The sequence below is a fragment of the Lontra canadensis genome, unplaced genomic scaffold (assembly GCF_010015895.1).
Source record: "Lontra canadensis isolate GAN:19392208 unplaced genomic scaffold, GSC_riverotter_1.0 scaffold94, whole genome shotgun sequence".
Lineage (NCBI taxonomy): Eukaryota > Metazoa > Chordata > Mammalia > Carnivora > Mustelidae > Lontra > Lontra canadensis.
Window position 1 is genome coordinate 5,225,760 of NW_022631088.1, and position 18,043 is coordinate 5,243,802.

An 18,043-nucleotide genomic window follows, 5' to 3' on the forward strand; every position below is an offset into this window, starting at 1 on the left:
TTCCTGTATAAGGACTTTGACGATTTTGACATCTTGACTACGTTGTACCTTCTAATCCATAAACACTGTGTTTCTCAGTTTTTTTCAGATTTTCTTTGATTTCTTTCATTAGCATTTTGTAGTTTTCACCATAAAGTACTGTACACATTATATTGGATTTGCACCTAATTTTTCATTGTTTCTGATCAATTAGACATGGTATTATATTTTTAGTTTTGGTGCTCCCATATTCATTCCTACTTTTTGAAAATACAGTTAACGGGTTTTTGTATGTCCATCTTGTCCACTGTGACCTTGCTAAACTCACTTATCGAGTTCTTGGTAGGTTCCTTGGGGTTCTCTACGAGGCAGTCATGTCACCTGCCGTCAGGGGCAGCTTTCTTCCCTCTTTTACTTTGCCACTTTCTTTCCTCTTCTTGCCTTACTGCTCTGCCAGGAGCTTCCAGGACTGTTTGAATAAGAGCAGAGAGAGTGGACATTCTGGCCTTGTTCTGATCTTAGGGGGAAAGCACTGAGTCTTTCACCATTAGGTATAAGGTCAGCTCTAGGTTATTTGTAAATGTTCTTTATCAATTTGAGGAAGTTCCCTGTATTCCTTTTTTTTTTTTTTTCCCCAGAGTCCTTTTTATGAATGGGTGTCAAATTTTGTCAGATGCTTTTCCTGCATCAGTTAATATGATCATATGATTTTTCTTCTTTAACTTTTTAAAATAGTGGATTACATTGATTGATTTTTGAATATTGAACCAGTCTTGCATCTTTTTGTAGGTTTTATGTAAAAATGCTTTGTTTAGAACTTTATTCTTTGAATAAATCTAAAAATCAAAATGTACAAAATGTGTCCACGAGAGACCATGAGAAATCTCCCTGCCCCTTGGGTTTTCAGTTCATCCCCCCACAGGAAGCTGGAGCGTCCTGGCAGTTTCTTGCACACTCCGGAGGCTGTTGGTGTGTTTGAGCAAATACACTCTGTTAACTTTATTGTCCGCACGAGCAGTATGGAAAGAGGCCACCTTTATTCGGTTGTGCCCATGCTGGATGTTAGGCTAGTTTGCTGAGATGATCTCATTGAGTTCTTAGGACAGTCCTTTCGAATAGGTACTCTTATGTTTTATGCAAGGCTCGGAGACATTCGGTGCATGTTTAATGTTACTCAGCCTTGAGGTAGAGGAGCCGATACGAATGTTACAGTCCGCTCGGCACCGAAGTATACGCTTTCTGCCAGTGGGGCTTCCGCGGGCTCTGCGCTCTGGGAGGCGGGGACCCTTGTTCCTTCCGGATGTGCACGTGCGGGCCAAGGACTGGTGACGTCAGTGCTTCCCGGGTGGTGGGCATTTGATTACCTTCCTGAACCACAACAATTACTGACTTGTGGAATCAGAAAACCCACATACAATTAAAGAATTATTACTTCTCGAAGAATGTCTTGAGCTTGGATGAACAGTTGTGGGACGACAGTGAGATGGACTTTAGCCGTGGGCTGCATCCTGCGTCTGTAGCCGCGTAACAGAACCAGACATACCGCACCAGGGGAAAACGGAGCCTGTTGATGAAACATCTTGAAACATAATTTGCAAATGGGAAGGAAGAAAGGATCAGAAATTGAGCAGAGAGCGTGGCCTGGGAGGAGCCCAGCCAGTCGTGGCTGTTCTGTCCTCCTTTTACAGGAACTTGATCTTCACTCCCTTTTCACCAAACAGATTTTGCCTTGACAGGATAATAAATTACAATACCATGGTTTTTCCTTGTCAGTGTGTCATCAGTTGTAGAGACCGCAGTCCGCTTGGTGCCCGTGAAGGTCCCAGCGGAAGTCAGAGAACGAACGTAGAATGAAAACAGAAAGTACCGACCTGCAGAGAATGTGCCCTTCACCCGCTGGCTGATGACTTGTCATGGTCACCATTTGGGGCCTCAGTGTCCTCCCCTGAACACTAAGAACGTTGGGCTCAGATGATTTCTGAGAACGTCTTCAAGCTACAGAGTACAGTGATTCATTCCGTCCTATAACCGGGTCAGGCCCGTTAGTTTCCTCATCTGTCAGCATTTTGCTGGTGGGGGGGGTGCTCGTCCTTTGCTTGGAATGATTTCTATAAATCATGGAATGTTTCAGGCAGATTTGAGTCTGAATCTCAGAACTTGGTGTCCGTTGTATCGTGGAAGGAGAAGGGATGAACAGAGGCTTGCACGGATGGCTTCGGGTCCTCACGACTCTGAACGCTTTGATGTGCTTTCAGTCAGCAAGCGAATCCCCTGCCTTAGGCAAGGCTGCATTTAGAGTTCGTCAGTGCCTGTTGCTGACTGGCGGGCGTGCTCATTTGCGGGGGGCTGGTGGTGGGGACTGGCGGGCGTGCTCATTTATGGGGGGCTGGTGGCGGGGAAGAAAGCACTGGAGATGCTTTCCTGTCAGCCTCCCTCTGACGGGTGAGTGACCAGGGAAAGGGGGTGACTTCCTGTGTCCCAAAGGATGGGAAAGGAGCACATTTCAGAATTTGGAGGATGGTTTAAACTCTCATGCCGGGGGACAGGAGGAAGGAGTGTGACTCGAGGCTGACCCTTTGGGTATGGCCTCAGTCTGTCCTGTTGCAGATGTGAATCTGGGAGAGTCTGCTGACTTGGCTAGGTCAGGGTCCAGCTCAGGTTTTAGATAAGCGCAGCTGAGTTCCTAACCCCATGAAACAGGGACAGGAGTCCTCCCTAGAGCAGTTTCCTTGGTCTTTGTACACCAGCGTTCTCAGATCCTGCCATTAACGTCGGCCCACTGGGCGGCTTGGACGCACAAGGATACCCTGTAGCCTCCCCCTTGGCTCCGTTGTGGTTCAGGAAGATAGGCCAGATGGATGGGTCCACAGGTCAGTGGGTCCTCCTGAGAATCCCGTTTGAAGGTACTCTATGGAGGAAGTAAATTAAGACAGAATCTAAAAGTGGAGAAATTGTCATAGTTTTAAAATTACAACTAATGACAGACAAAGAGCGCGAAGCAGTAGTGGGGGAAGGGTTGATGTTAAGCAAGTTTTATGACAACTGTGGGTAGAAAAAGAATGGAAAGGATAAAAACCAGGATTTTGGAAGTTTTCTGTGCCTATATGTGTAAATGAATGGTGGACAGGAAAGGATTTGAGGCCCGTCGGCTGAGCAGATGGACAGGTGCCTTACTGTGCTATCATTTATGATTCTGATGGAGGTTTGAGTTTGTGGAAACCCACCACTTTTTTGAAATTAAAAACAGGACATGTATCTGACACAGGGTTGTGCAAGGCTAAGAAAACACAAAAGTCTGGGTACCACAAATCAGCATATTAAAGACATCCTGGACGCATGAGCAGAAATCATAGTAGAAATCCCCCTGACCAGAACAGTTAGGGCACTGACTGCACGAAGTACCCCATGGAGGAGATAGCTTTTTAAAAGACGGCAATTCCATTATAAAAACAAACCACCACCAACAAAAAAACTCCAAAGGTTTGCTACGTAAAATAGATAAACGGAAAGCATCTTAGCCAAGGGGTAAATACCAAAGCTTTGGCTCAATATGTCAATCAGATATGAGCCAAAAGGAAGGCAGTTTGGCAGTATTGATGAACAAGGCAGAATTTATAGAAATATGTTGTTGTATAAGGATCCTTTTTAATGGATAACGGACAGAGATTACCTCTGCATCAGTACCTCTGATCGTAGCGAAGTGCATGAGGCAAAAATAGAAGTATAAGTGGAAATCTGTATGGTTTGGAGATTTTATATCGCAGACTGTTGATAAATCAAACAGAAACACAAGCCATCTGGATAGTGTAATAAGTAAAGTCAGAATGTGTCAGTGAAGAATATACAAAAATTGGTCCTATGTCAGGCAAAAAAAAAAAGCAATTTCAAAAAATACAAAATACTAAAATATTGGAAGTTTGGTGTGCTAATCACTCAGTCATTCCCTTCAGTTTTAGCCACATAAGACTAGACCCAACTTGCCCATATGTCCACCAGCGGGTCCTCTGTATTCGCTGAGGCCCTTGCAGGCATCCAGGTAAAGGTGGGGGCTCTCGGGGAAGGTTGGGCTGGAGAACGTCCCCGGGACCTCCGGCCACGCTGCTTGCCCTCTGTTGTCCCCCTCGCATAGGTCCTGGAATGGATCTGCCCCTCTGCACGGAGGTTGGTACCGTGCCTGGCAGAACCGGGGGTTAGCAGCAGAAGCCGCAGGGAGATGCGGTGTGCTGACCTGCGTCCGGAGGGGAGCTTCTGGGCCTTGCTCTGGGCGTGCTGCACTGGAGCGGGAGGGAAACCGGTCATGCTCCTTTCAGCCCCTGAGGCAGAGGCTGTTGGTCTGTGGACTGAACTGGGACTTGGTGCAGAGAAGGGATCCCTCCTTCAAAAATGTAACAGTTATAAGGTAATCATATGTGGTGTATGTAGAAAGCATATAAAATTTTATGTATAATGAATATAAACAAAAGAATAATAGAAACTAATATTTGGGAAAATTAAAACAAAACAAAACAAAACACAAACCCCACCTGAACAAGTCACTGTGGGGTCAAACGGGAAGTGCGGCCAATCATAGCGAGTCCCTTCGAGGTCATGGACCCTCGAGGCCGGGCCCGGAATGCCCGCGGCCTGTAACTGCAGACTTTGGATTTTAGTTCCTGGTCGGGTGTCTTCTCTCCCTCCATCCGCAGTGAGAGGGGACGTGGGACCCTACCTCCAGCACTCTCCGTGCTGCCTCCTCTTGATGCCCGCCGTGAACTTGCCCTCCTCTGGCTTCCTCTTGCTCCCACCGGGCTTTGTTACCGCAAGAGAGCATCAGCTCGTTGGACTGGGTTGTAGTGAACCCTGGATCCTGGCCAGAGCACGCTTGCCGACCGATAGGGTACAAACCGGTCCGAGTATGTTACTTTTGGAGTCTGCGCAGTGGACTAAAGGGCAGGCATCTTCCCAGATGCTGGCGCTTGGAGAGTTGGATTCACACTGTACTTGCATCATGCTGTTCCCTGCCCGAAAGGGGTTTTTCCCAGGTCTTTGATCCAGACGGTGCAGATGCTCCCCGTGGCGCCCCGATGTGTCAGGGGACTACTGTCCTGTGGCTGGGGTTTGCAGTAGAGCAGACTGGAGCTGACTGGCTGCTCTGAGGGCTGAGGAGAGCTACGGAAGCGTGCCTCTGTTTCCTGTTGAACCCAGGAGGCTAAGAAGCCCTATTCTGGCAGGTGCTGGCTCTGGAGCCTTCCCTTCGGGGGCACCAGGCGCCTCTAGCGGTGATGGGCTGGGATGAAGTTTGTTGCTGGCAGAGCTGCAGAAGGCCGCTTCAGATCCCAGCAGCCCTTTTTCCTGGTGCTTCGTTTTGCACAGGCGGAGTTAAGAGAGGGAGCACAAGTGTGAATCCTAATTGGTACGGACACAAGCTATTGATAAGAGCGTGGGCTCTGCACCCGGACTCCTTGGGTGTGAGTCCAGCCTCGTGTACTCGCTGTGCGATATCTCGGGGCACGTAGCCTCTTCTGTTCGCGGGGAGGTCACGAGCAGCAGCCCGTCGGACAGCTGAAGCGACGGCGTCTGGTTGCGCACTCAGCTCTGCACGGTGTGTGACACTGACACCCCCCGCTTACTGCTGTTACTCATAACACCGACACTTGCTTTTCTTTCAGAGTTGAGCACTTTGCCAAAATCTACAGTCAAAAAATCGGCATCAAAAAGGAAGTTCTTTTGAAAACCTTGTGGGGAGATTACGCCATCAACATGAAGGCCAAGAAGATCGTGAAGGTGGGTCGGGGGATGGGGCATCTGTCCCTCGGGCGTGTGGCTCACGGGCCTGCCCCACTCCGAGTTGTACTGCAGCACCTTTAACCCATGTGATCTGGCTTTGGGGAAAGTGGCTCAGTTCTTGGCGGGCTCACGGTCACGGGCGCACTTCCAGGATTGCTTGCGTGGAGTTCTCACGCACACGGAACAAAGGACGGCTTTGTGTTTGTTTCCTTTCTCTGTCCGAGAGGAGCCGCACTCTCAGACCCTGTGCACCTGAAGACGTATTTTGGATCCTGCTTTTGTGTCCCCTTCACTGTAGAGAGACGGCTCTTCCCGAGCACGCTGTGTTCCTGGGCTCAGCTCAGGCTTCTCTTGGTGAATGGGGACACCAGGCCCGCTGATGGGAAGGAGGTGGCAGGTGCTCCCGGAGCCCTTCCTTCTTCTCGGCCTGCGGAGGCCCAGAGCCTCAAAGGATACTTGACACTGTTTTGCTGTTGTTATTTTTTTAATGTAAAATTCAGGATTTTATTAATTTATTCTCATGGAGGGGCATATAGATTCCTTTTAGGATATATTTATAAATATAAAGACATTAAAAAAAAAAAAAGGAACAGAAGCCAACACAGCTAATACTGTGGTTTTAATTTTTTTTATTCTTTCGGGATTGAGACGTCCATCCCTCAGTTGAGCGTGTGTTGTTCATATAATAGTGTAGCTGGTTTTTTGCTTGACATCGAATCATGAACGTCCTCCCTTTCAGAAGGCTCCTGAAGGAGGAGCTGGTGTAGTGAGGTGGCCAAGAGCCCGGGTTGAGAGTCCGAGTCTGTGTGTGCGTCTTGGCTACCCTGCTCACCGGCCCCGCCGACTTCCATCTGGAAAGTTCTTCCATCTGGAAACGGGAGATGGTCAGAGTCAGGCGGGGGTGGGGCGGCCGTGTGTGGGACAGTGTCCTTCTCCAGGTGCCATTATTTTGTGTATAGAATTGGTAGAGCTTTTTTTTTTTTCTTTTTGGTTTTTTACTATCCCCTTCCTTGAAGGTGAACAGTTTTCGTGTTTAAGAACATTGCTTAGAAGAAGTCTGTGGAGGGGACCTGCACACCCAGCACTCAGCGTGGGTGTCGTGTGTCTCTCTGATGACAGAGGTGGGGCATTTGTGGTGGCACGCCCCACAGTCGGTCTTGTTGTCGCGCCCCTGGTTCCCAGAGGAAGGCGAGTGGTGTGTTACCGACTGCGCATTGTTGGCTGTCCAGTGCATTCTTACGACCGTCTCCCACTAGATCCTGTTAAGCAAAAATTTTCTAGAAGGAATGAGACCTACTGTTCACAGAACACGTCTGTGTGTGAGCACGTGAGGCCTGCTACATATTCAGAAACTTAAGGGCGCATGTTCTTGTTCACAGGCTAAAGGGAAGAAACCTTTATTTGTGCAGCTGATCCTGGAGAATATATGGAGTTTGTATGATGCCGTCTTGAAGAAGTAAGACTGCCATAAAACTGTGTGTCTTTGGGCGGTGTGACCTGCCTCCCCTTCCCGTGTGATGTGTCCTGCCTCAGAAAGCCGAGACAGACCCAGGAAGTGAAGGGGCCTTTGCAGGCCAGTTGTTCCCAGGCATTGCCTGCGAACAGTGGGGAAGAGGGTGTGTAACCAGGTCAAGGGTAGCAGGAGGGACAGCAGTCAGGGTTTTGAGTGCACAGAGGAAGGGGCAGACGGATGGAGAGAAACACCGGATCTTTGTTTTTGCAAACCCAGCTTAAGCAAAATTGGAATTGCTGTAGAAGGGGTGTTGGATATCCAGGATCATTAATGGGGAACTTGGGAACATCCTTGCCTAATACACGTAGAAAAGGAAGTTTGCTTCAGTAAATTGACTTTTTTCAAAGTTATCCCAGAGTCGGAATCACGACCTTGAGTGCTCACAGGTCAGGCTGCTTCACTGGTCCCCACATCTCGCCTCCGGGGTCTGGGAGGGTGCCCCCTGGGAGCCCTGCAAGAGGGGGCCTCAGGGAGTGGAGACCCTGCGGGAGCCCCTCTGGGCACGTTCAGTCTCTTGTAAAGGAGATACCTTGGGACTAAGCGTGTCGAAAAATGTGGAGCTCCTTCCTATCTGTGTGTGACCTCCCCCCCCTTGTATGCTTACTACAGGGACAGAGAAAAAATTGATAAAATAGTGACTTCTTTAGGATTGAAAATTGGAGCCCGGGAGGCACGACATTCAGACCCTAAAGTTCAGATCAATGCCATCTGCGGCCAGTGGCTGCCCATCTCCCATGCTGTGCTGGGTATCCTTTGTCTTGATGGTTTGTAGTGAAATGAGAGTTCGGCCAAAGCAAGAGGAATCCACGTGTTACTGGCAATCTGGAAAGCCTCTGGGGAGAACGCGTTTCCACCCAGAGTAGGTGTTCTGTGGTTCACTAGTGTTCTGCCCTGCGACCGTGTTTACTGCTTTGGCAGGAGAGCATTCTGGTTCATCGTGGTCTCACGGGTCGCAGTTCAAACGCGTGTTCTCGCAAGAAGGCGCATCTTTAGTTTTGTTCAGGAGTCTGTAAAAACGAAAGAGTTTATTTTACTACGATTTAAGTCGATAATTTAGGTGGTTATGTTGAATCAGGGTTTCATTTTAGTGCCATATTTTCTTACCTGATTGATATTTCCTGTCATGTTAGTGATTCCCAGAGGACTTGACCTGAGATGGTTCACATTAATTAAGACAATTTTATGGCTGAATTTAAACGGTCGTCTTCTCATTGACATGCGTGTCCCATGCAGTCCCCACGTGGAGGGCCGTGAGCGCAGTGTCCTGGGTGCGGGCTGGCAGGGGCACCTCAGCCCTCCCGTGACATGGGCTGTGGTAGGGGACGTTTCGGTACCCTAGCCTGTGGCTGATGGTGGTTTATGAAAGGTTAGATGCACCGGAAGCAGGTGAGGAAATGGTAGCAATCGACAGTCCCCGGAGGCCCAGCTGCCAAGCGGTGCTGTGCTCACTTGTTCCCGGGGCCATCAGCGTCCTGGAATGTCTACGTCAGGGACATCGTCCCTATATCAGGGAGTCCATGAACTCCCCGAAAGCGTGTCTGTGTTCCGAGCTGTGTGACCGTTTCACAGCCTGGGCATGTTCTGTGGGGACCGACGTGTCACCTCGGTCCCTAGTGCGTGCGGGGAGTCTGCGTGGGGACGTGCCGTGGTGGAGGGCACATGTTCGCGGTTGTGAGTCCTTAACAGCAGGCGTCAGCGATGGTGTGTCAGAAGCTTCCTAGCCCCCTGGATATGACAGCCGAGAGGGTGGAGAGACTGATGTGCACGGGATCGCAGACGTTCGACTCTCTTCCGCCCGAAACCCAGGCCCTGAAAGCAGGTGAGGTAAAGGGGCCTCAGCAGGGGCCGTGCTTGGACCGTCCTCAGTCAAGGCTGCTCCACACCAGTCGCCAAATGCCAGTTTGCTGAATGGCCAATCCCACAAAAGGCCGTTTTGCCAAGAGTTTTAGTGTTGCTGTAGCCGTTTTGTTTGCCCCTTGGTGGGAGACCAGAGACTCTGAGCCCCCTCCCTTCTGCCTTGATCTCATCTCAGAAGCTCCCACGGACCCTGTGTCCCAGCCCCTGCACAGCCAAGAATGTGTCCCAGAGCTGCTGTGTCGGGACCGTGGAAAGGGGTTCCAGGGCTGGACTGCCCGCGGAGCCCCACTGCTCCCCGCAAGAGGGGAACTGCCCGCTCCAGGCTCTGCCAGCTCTGTGGAGCTCATCTGTATGTACTCACTGTCTCCGCTGCTCTTCCCCCTGTGCTGTTGAATGTGAGAGCCCCATCCCCAAAACCACTTGGCTGCTGTTCTCAGGGCCCCTGTTGACTGTCCTTTGCTAATCATCCGACCAGATCTGTCACTAGCATTGGACACAGCAGGCCACTCCTTCCTGTGTTCCTCTCGTCTCCTCTCCCCAGCTCCTTCTTCCTCCTGTTTGTCCCTCGTCCCTTTCCCTCCAGTTCCTCGCTCTGTCACTGTGGGAGGACCCAAGCAGGGCCTGCGCTCCCTGTCCTGGCTGTGTCACCCATCTCAAGGCTTGTCACCACAGCAGTGGGCTCACGACTCCCACAACTGTGTCTCAGAGCCTGTCTGTCTGCCCCTTGGCTCTAGACTCGGGTACCCGCCGCATCTCTCTCTGCTTGGCTCTCCGAGAAGCATCCGAACCCTCACGTGTCCTCCGCCAGGCTTCTCCCTTTCTCCCTCAGCCTGCTGCTCCTAGCTCTTCCCAGCTCAGCCAGACGAGACTCCATCCTTCCATGTGCTCACGCCGAAAAGCTCGGCATCCTGTGGCTCACCTGTGTACTCCCACCCCTGTGTCCAGTCCCTTTGCATATCCTACATACTCTTTGCTCAAAATCTGTGCAGCTTTCGGCTTCTTCCCAGCATTTCTGCTTCTGCCTCCTGGGGCCAAGCCACCGGGTCTCTTGCCTGGGTGTTAGTACAGCTTTTCACTCGCGTGAAAAGGCTTGCCCTCGGCTTCCCTCGGTACTCACTCCTGCGTGTGGCCGGAGCGGTCCCAGGACAGCATGGGTCAGGGCCCACCACGCGGCCCCTCACCCCTCACACCCGCGTCCCCGGTAAGACGTCTGCCGTGCCCTTGCTTTTGACTTCTGTCGTCTTGCTCTGGTTTCGGTGTTACTCTGGAATTCTTTTATTTAGGTAGCTGTTATTTTGGCGGGGGGTTATTTTTTAAGGGAAAAAACCCCCTCATCAGTGGTTTTGTGTATACCTCCAGTAAGGTGAAGGGAAATGTCAACATGTTGATGTGAAATCGTGTTAGCATGTGTAGATTCAGAGAAAACGGACATCTTTATAATACCAAGTCTCTGTTTCTAAGTGTTTTGTTCCTGGCGTGATGGGATATTCTGGCCCATTTTCTAACCTGTGTAACTTGTGTGTATTTGATTAACAAGCTGCCTTGTTGACGGTTGACTTGGCATTTGTTTTAGCCCTTCTGCTCTGGGTATAGGGCAGGATCTCTGGGGCCTGAGAGTGGGGCGGGGGTGGGGGTGCCCCGTTCGTGGGCCTCAGCGGCCAGCCCTCCTGCCCTGCTCATTTTGCCTTTCTTCTCCCATGCCTGCCAGTTCTGCTTGTTCTTGCTCTACGGTGTTCTAGCAATTTTACACTTTCCTACAGAGAATTTTTACCGCGGTCAGAAAAGATTATAGGCCACTTACGCATTAAGATGAGGCCGTGTTCTAAACGTCTTGTGTTTTAGAAGTCTGCCTTTCTGGTCATGGCAAAAGCGAGTGACCTTTTTCCTTCTTGTTTTTGTAGCTTTCATGAAGTGTGGAAGCGAGGACACGGATCCGGTTATTATCTTTGTTTCCAAAATGTTCGCCGTTGATGCCAAGGCTCTGCCCCAGAACAGGCCCAGGTAAGGGTGAGGGGGGTGGGGCCTGGCCAGGGAAACCACGTGTGTGGGGGGCGCAGAGGCGGTGTGCGTGGGAGTGCGTAGACTCGGCCTTCGCCGTCCCGCGGGATGGGTGCGAGCACCGCCACGGCAGCAGACGCCCTGCCTGGCGCTATCTTTCCCCGAAGGCGCGGAGGAGAGTTGTGAGATCAGCTCCGGGTGACGGATTTGAACTGATGTGAATTCAAGAAGAGCAGTAAGCAGAGGGGCCGCGGTTCACGTGTGTGGTGCACCCGCACGTTCTCCAGGCCTGCCCGCTGACCCCCGGGGAGACCCACGACTGTGGGAGCGTGTCTGCTGCTCCGCGTGGGTCGGGGTGCGGCCAGGCGCTGGGGATACGGGGTGTTTCTCATGTTTCCCGCGTCTTAGAGAATCTCTTCCGCATCATCTGTGTTTTTCACATGTGTCCCCCCACCCCCTTCCTGGCTCCGCTGCCTCCCCGTCTGGTCAGACCCTGATGGGTTCCTGTGAGGATGAGGGCAGCCTCGGCCTGGCTGGTCCCCTGCCGCTGTGCATGGCTCTGCTGAGCCACGCGCTGTCCGTCCCGCACCGGGATCTGGGCATCTGGAACGGAGACCCGCTGTGGGTGCCTCCGAGCTCGGCTCCTGTAGGGCCCGTGTCTATGCCAGCTGCGTTTAGCAGGGGTGTTTGGAGCAGCCCGAGAGAAGTGAGGTGGGTAGTACTGCTTCAGCGCGTCTGGTGCCTCGGGGCACCTGTCCTGTGAAGAACAGTGGCAGTGACACTGGTCACCGGCCGCTGGCCGCAGAGCTCCTACGGTGTTCGTGGCCCCCGTCCACAGGCCATTGAGATCTGACAGCCCTTCTCCAGCGGAAGGAGTCAGGCTGTCACCTTTACCTGTGACGAGAACAAGGAGCCTGAGAAAGCGTTAAGTGAGGGGCTGCAGGTCGCAGCTGGGGAGGCCAGCAGCGTCCGAACCTGGGTCTCATCAGTTCCCTGCGGGGACTCTGGCCTGGCTCATCCGGTGTCTCTTGTCTGTCTTTTCTTCTTTCCTGCATTTATGGTAGAGTTTGCTCCTCATTTAGCTTTGAAAACAGCGCTGTTGTTGAATATTGAAGCAAGAGCAGTAGAGAACACCTGGGGGCTTCGTCAGTGAAGCCTCTGCCCTCAGCTCAGGGCATGGTCCCGGGGTCCAGGGATCGAGTCCTGCATCGGGCTCCCCGCTCGTCAGGGAGCCTGCTTCCCCCTCTGCCCGCCGCTCCCCCTGCTCGTGCTCTCTCTCCCTCTCTGACAAGTGATCGCACCCCTGAGTCGTGGGCTCTGATTACAGCCCTTCGTGCAGCCGCTCACATCAAGGGCGAGCGGTAGGGTTAACCCCCGGCCCCAGCGAGTTCTGACACTGAGCGCCGCCCCGGGATGACGCGTGTCAGCCTCACGTGCGTGTCCCTGGTAACAGTGGCCTCAAGGCCCCGGGTCTGGCTGGCCCGTTTCTTCAGTCCCGCCCCACCTCCAGGCAGGTAGGATTCGGGGAGGGCTCATCAGGGGTGAGAAAGCTGTTCCCGGGAAAGTTTACCCTAAATCCAGTGACTAGGCGACCCTTTGCACGTGGTCTACAATGAATGGGCGTGAGTGACTTCCTTCAGCACACACGGGACATGGCCGTGCTTGGCAATCTAGCCTGGGTGACAGGTGATGTCCATGGCTCGGTCGTCTAGAGCAGGGCCAGGCCCTGAACTCGCACAGTGCGGCAGCTGGCTGTACGTCCACACACGGAGAGGCCGCCTCGCCGACGATAGTCGGCACAGTCCTTCTGATAGTATTGGAAGCAGCGATCCTATCTGCTGGCTCCAGCCCTGGCTCTCGGTCTCCTTCACCTGGAATGTTGTCTTCCGGCCACCTTTCATGACTTTGTCAACATGGACTTCTAGAATCTTCTCTCAAGCGGTCTTCCTTCCGTCGTAGCTTTCCCATCTGTCTTTAGTTCCCCGTGGCCCTGGCCCTCTGCACACAGACTAAATGTGCTGAGCCGTTCCAGGTGCCACCTGAGGAACTCCCCCCGGTCCGGTGCCTCTGCCGTCGGGACAACACGCCGCCGCTCCTCCTACCACCCCGCCCTCGGGTTTGCTCTGCGGGAAAGCTAGTTTTCCTGTGGCACTGTTACCTGGTCTCTAAGGTAGGTCTCTTACCTCCTTTCTCTCTGCACTCTTCCTCGTCCTCCGGAAGCCATTGCGGACCTGTCCCTGGAGAGCCGGGACCGCCACCAGCTCCACCTTCTTGAGCTGCTGCTCCTCCTTTGTCCTCTTCGCCCGCTTGTCCCTTGTCGTCGCACCGCAGAGCACTTTGCAAGCCTGACTAGTCTATTCGAATTCACACCAGGGGGGTGCTTCAGGGCCAGCGTTTAGAAGCTTTTTCCAGTTCTGCCTGGTGGAGTCGGGTTTGACCCCCAAAGCATAGTGAGTGGTTTCTTGCACCGTCTTGTGCAGCCGGTGGACAGGCCAGTGCGGGGGCGGGAAGGAGCGTGCACTGGGTGGTTAGGGCAGCTGCTGCTCCTCGGCTTCTCACCGAGTGTTCCGGAAAGTTCCACCCGGGAGGCTTATCAGCCCCCACCCCTAAATCTAGGCTGGCAGCCGGCCGCCCTTTGAATTCCGGGCCTTTGTTTTTGCTGTTCTCAACCAGTTTATCACAAATTCTTACCAGCAGCGCTTGGTCTAATGCCTGTTAAGTAACGTTTTACGGAGGGTTTTCAGGCAGTCCCTCTGCCCCTGAATCTTCGAGGTTGTGCGTTGCTCTTGCTTTCTTCTTGAGAACCCGCTCCTTCTGGTAACAAGGTGCTGTCTTCAGACAAGCCACTCTTCTGGGTCTGTCTCTTCCCACCGTCTCTGCTGCCTCTGGTAGCCGCTGCGGCCAGCCTTCCGGCATGTTCCGCGCCGACCAGAGCGTGCGCATTCCGCCCGCAATCCGGAGGACGCATGGATGTGTGTCCTCGCCTCCTCTCCCTCCCCTCCACACGTGCCTCCCGGCCTTCCAGTCAGCGCGCTCGCCTCGGGCCGCCTTCCTCTCTGCTGCTGGTGCCTGCCAGCCCTTCAGGAAGTGCTAGCCCGGCCACAGCCTGAAGAACTCATCCCCCACGGCCGTGCCTCGGCTGGTGGACCTCCATTTTCTTGTAGATCAATTCCTCTTCGTCCTCCGCAAACGCGGGGTACGCGGTGGGTGCCTCCCTGGCTGATTTCCGTCCGTCTGTCCGCTCCATTTCCCTGCGCCAGCACTCCCAGCCCACGGCAGTGCCGGCACGGAGGGGCATTCCCTGGATGGGCGGGTGGACGCTCGACGGGCAGCAGGCTTCCGCACAGCAGATGCTACCCTGATGAGTACGGACGCTCGCTTATTCCAGACCGGGTCACGAATTTAGGTGGAATGAGGATGTAATTTATGTGAATAAATATGTGTCTTTCTTAACCGAAGTTAAAATGATTTACTTAATGTGATGATGAGTTTATCATCTTTAAGTCCTTCTAAGTGGGAGACATCCTGGGGTAACGAGTAGGGTTTGGGGTCCGATCTGGATTTGAATTTCAGCTCCTCCATTTATTTTCCGGGGGACTTTGCGTTAGGTTAAATTTCCTAAGCCTCTGCTTTCTCATCTGTAAAATAGGGGTGATGGTATCTATTTCATTTAATTGTTGGAATAGGTATGTACTGTAATTACATAAAGTGTTTAAGACGATGTCGAGATCCTAGCGGTAAACTCATTGAAAGAGACTTTCCCCTGCTATGCGAACAGGTGTCTCACATTTTCTCCTCCCTGTTCTTAGGATAGTGTTACATCCTGCATTGGTGTTTTAACTTGCACTTTTCAGATACTCGTATATGCAGTTTTACCAAAAGTTTAGAAACATGTTGTTGATTGAAGGGACAGCTGGGGTGTTGGGCCTGGAGCAGAGCGGGGGAAGGGCCTGAGTGCCAGCCATCGCAAGGATGGGGGGAAGTGGATTTACTGGCTGTCACTCCAGAGGAAGCCGTTCCCATCCCATACTTGAAAGGGCTCCCAGTGCTTGGAGCTTACAGGAGAGGGGACTGGTCTCTTGCCTTACGGCCCCTGGCCAAGCCATTCTCAAAGATCGGTCTCTCAGGTTCCTGTGTCCTGGGACACAGCCCTGCAACGACGGGTCTGACTAGAAGGGGACAGCTCCGAGAACCAAACTCAGCCATTCTGAGGGGGCAGGTGCCAAGGGAGGTAGAACTAGTGTCCGGTCCTGGTGGGGGGCCTTGTCCAGCAGGTAGGAGTGTGAAGAGGATAGCAGTGGACAGTCAGTGGTGGGAGCAGTCACCTTCCAGGCTCACCCAGATGAAGTAAGATAGAAGAAGGGTTTTAGGGCTCTTGGCATCAGAGCTCCAAGAGTATGTGGTCGTTTGGGATGCACAAGAACGGTGTACATGCAGCAGGGTTATCTGAATGGTTTCCAGTGCTTCGGGGAGATGGAGAGCGGGGCGGGGGGGCAGCATGGCAGCGTGGGGTGAGATTACCTGTCAGGTGTCCAGTCTGAGAGCCAGGAGAAGAGCAGCAATCACAGGGCCTAAGGGGAGGGAGAGGAGGGAGGCACGGGGTCACAGGGCCAGGCCCCGGCGCTCAGCTTCCAGAGCTGGGGCAGAAAGCCGGGAGCAGACCGTTAGCTTGCGGATCCTGATGCTCGGTCCCAGTGTGCGGGGCCGAGAGGCCCCGGTGCTGCTGACTCCAGGGCAGCTGTTGTTCTCGCTGTGTTGGGGTGGAGGGCGTAGGAGGGTGTAGGAAGGCCCGTACGTGGGAAAGGAGCCAAACCCTGGGAATTAGTGTACCTGCCCCGTTTCTGCCTTCCAACAGAATACTCATTTTTATTCAACTTAGCACTCCCCTTTTGTACAGAGCTTTGTTATTAAAGCCGTGTGTGCCATTTTTGTGGCCTGCTAGACCTGAGGATAACTCTTCAGGAAGAACGACTGAACCCCCTACCCCATGCCAACCAAGACTAACCCCCAGCAGACACACAGACACACCCACGCACTGCCTTTTCCGTGGTGCTGCTGGGGTCTAACACAGTGTGACCTTTCAGCCCCACTGAATCACCGTCCTTCAGCTTGACCTTGAAACCCTACCTCTGGGACCCCAGTTCTCCATGAAGATCTATTTTTGTGCTTGTGGAGAAAACCTCCGTTTCCTATTGAGGTCTTTTGCTTGCTTCTCCACAGGGAGCTCTGAGCCCTGGTATCGGCCACTCATTTCCCTCCCTTCCCTGTTCTCCTCATCTGGAAGGAATGTAGGCATTTCCGAACGGCTCGATGCTGGTGTGGACGGCTCTGTGGGGGGGCGTGGGCTCTCGCATACCACTCCAGAATCTCAGAAGAGCTGGGCACAGAGCATTCTAGAAAGCCTGAGAGGCCTTCTCTCCTGTCACCGTAGCTAGGGGCAGAGCTTACAGAAACCTTTTGCCTGCAGGGGACCTGGGACCCATCATCGTCTTACCCAGCCACGTTAATTTAGTGGCCGTTTCCCTGCTGCAGTGACTGAGAGATGCTTGGTGTTGCCAGAAGTTAACATAGCTGTGATCTCCTGTAGACTTCTCACGCAGGAAGAAATTGCTCAGAGGCGAGAGCGTGCAAGACAGAGGCATGCGGAGAAGCTCGCCGCGATGCAGGGGCAGCCACCCGCGGAGCCCCCCCAGGACGGGAGCACCCTTGAAACAAGTCCAAAGGGAGAAAAACCAAAAGGTACAGCTTTCCGAAATAGGTTTGGTGCAGAATAGTTTTTTTGACTTATCTTAGGACACTCATCCTCTCGCTGTTGAGCTTGGCTTTATAACTGTAGCTTCCGTTGGTTCTTGTCTTTCTTGGTGTTCTTCCCTGAAACTGGGCCAGCTGTATCATATTCACTGTTTCTGTTTCTAGGCGGGTCCTGGGTTAGAGACCGCGTCTGGCGCTCATGATCCTTTTGTGTCCTGCAGGTGATGAGCCACGGGCGGAGAGCGCGGCCCTTAGATCGCCGCCCCAGGACGGAGACGGCCAAGAGTCTTTCATTGCTTTCGCTCGTGTCTTCAGTGGTGTGGCTCGAAGAGGAAAGAAGATTTTTGTCTTGGGGCCCAAGTACAGTCCTGTTGAGTTTTTGCGGCGGGTAAGAATGGGAAGTAAAACATTAGTGTATTGTTCCAAAATCCTTGTATCTTTCGGATTGGTTCAGATCACCTTATTTTTTCTCTAGATGAGCACCTTCAGGCGAATGCATGTGTCTCCTCTTACGTCACTCTGGTGACACTTGGTAGCTCGGTCTTGGCGGCATTTGGAAAATGAAACCAGTATGTTGAACTCAGTGTTCAGGCCTTACTTAGTTAATTGTGGGACTTCTCAAGGCCAGAGAAAAGAACTTGGGGCACAGTTGTGCTGGAGCCAGGGCAGTGGCAGACCGTCAGGAAATACAGAGATCCAAGAGCGGGGTGGCGCAGGCCAAAGGCCTGGGCAGAGAGCAGGTGACAGACCACAGTTGCATGGCACGTGGGTCCCAGAAATTGATCAGGAAGGTCTGGAAGCAGGTGAACAGCCAGCATCCAAAGACACCTGAGCCGGAGAGCGAAAAAGAAACCACAGCTCCCTCATCATTTTTGGACATAAGCAAGGTGTTTCCATAGTAGGTAAGTTATAAAGGTCGTCGGACGACGGAGGTGCCAGACGTCCAGGGAGTGAGTCAGGACCAGCGAGAAACGGCGAGGAAGAACTTGGAAGGCGTGCTGCATCGTAAGCGGGAGAACACCTGCTCCCCTCCTCGCAGGGAAGCCTGGAAGCTGCTGGACTTGGCAGCAAGTGGCGGGTGGGGCGGTGGGGGGACAGTTGGAGGGGGTCTGCCCTCAGCGTGCCTCGAATGCTTATTCTGTCAGTTTGAGGAGTTTAATCCCAGGGATCAGGGTGCTG

At 52.8% G+C, this 18,043-nt stretch overlaps 1 protein-coding gene across 1 annotated transcript in view; it reads left to right on the forward strand.

Moving 5' to 3' along the window:
* EFL1 (elongation factor like GTPase 1) overlaps positions 1-18,043 on the forward strand; it is a 115,365-nt gene that overhangs the window by 24,141 nt on the left and 73,181 nt on the right. The window contains exons 8-14 of the mRNA XM_032836777.1: positions 5,628-5,742; positions 7,125-7,201; positions 7,868-8,004; positions 8,955-9,077; positions 11,017-11,116; positions 16,701-16,852; positions 17,086-17,252. Coding sequence (XP_032692668.1) covers positions 5,628-5,742; positions 7,125-7,201; positions 7,868-8,004; positions 8,955-9,077; positions 11,017-11,116; positions 16,701-16,852; positions 17,086-17,252 — 871 coding nt within the window. The remainder of the gene's footprint in view (positions 1-5,627; positions 5,743-7,124; positions 7,202-7,867; positions 8,005-8,954; positions 9,078-11,016; positions 11,117-16,700; positions 16,853-17,085; positions 17,253-18,043) is intronic.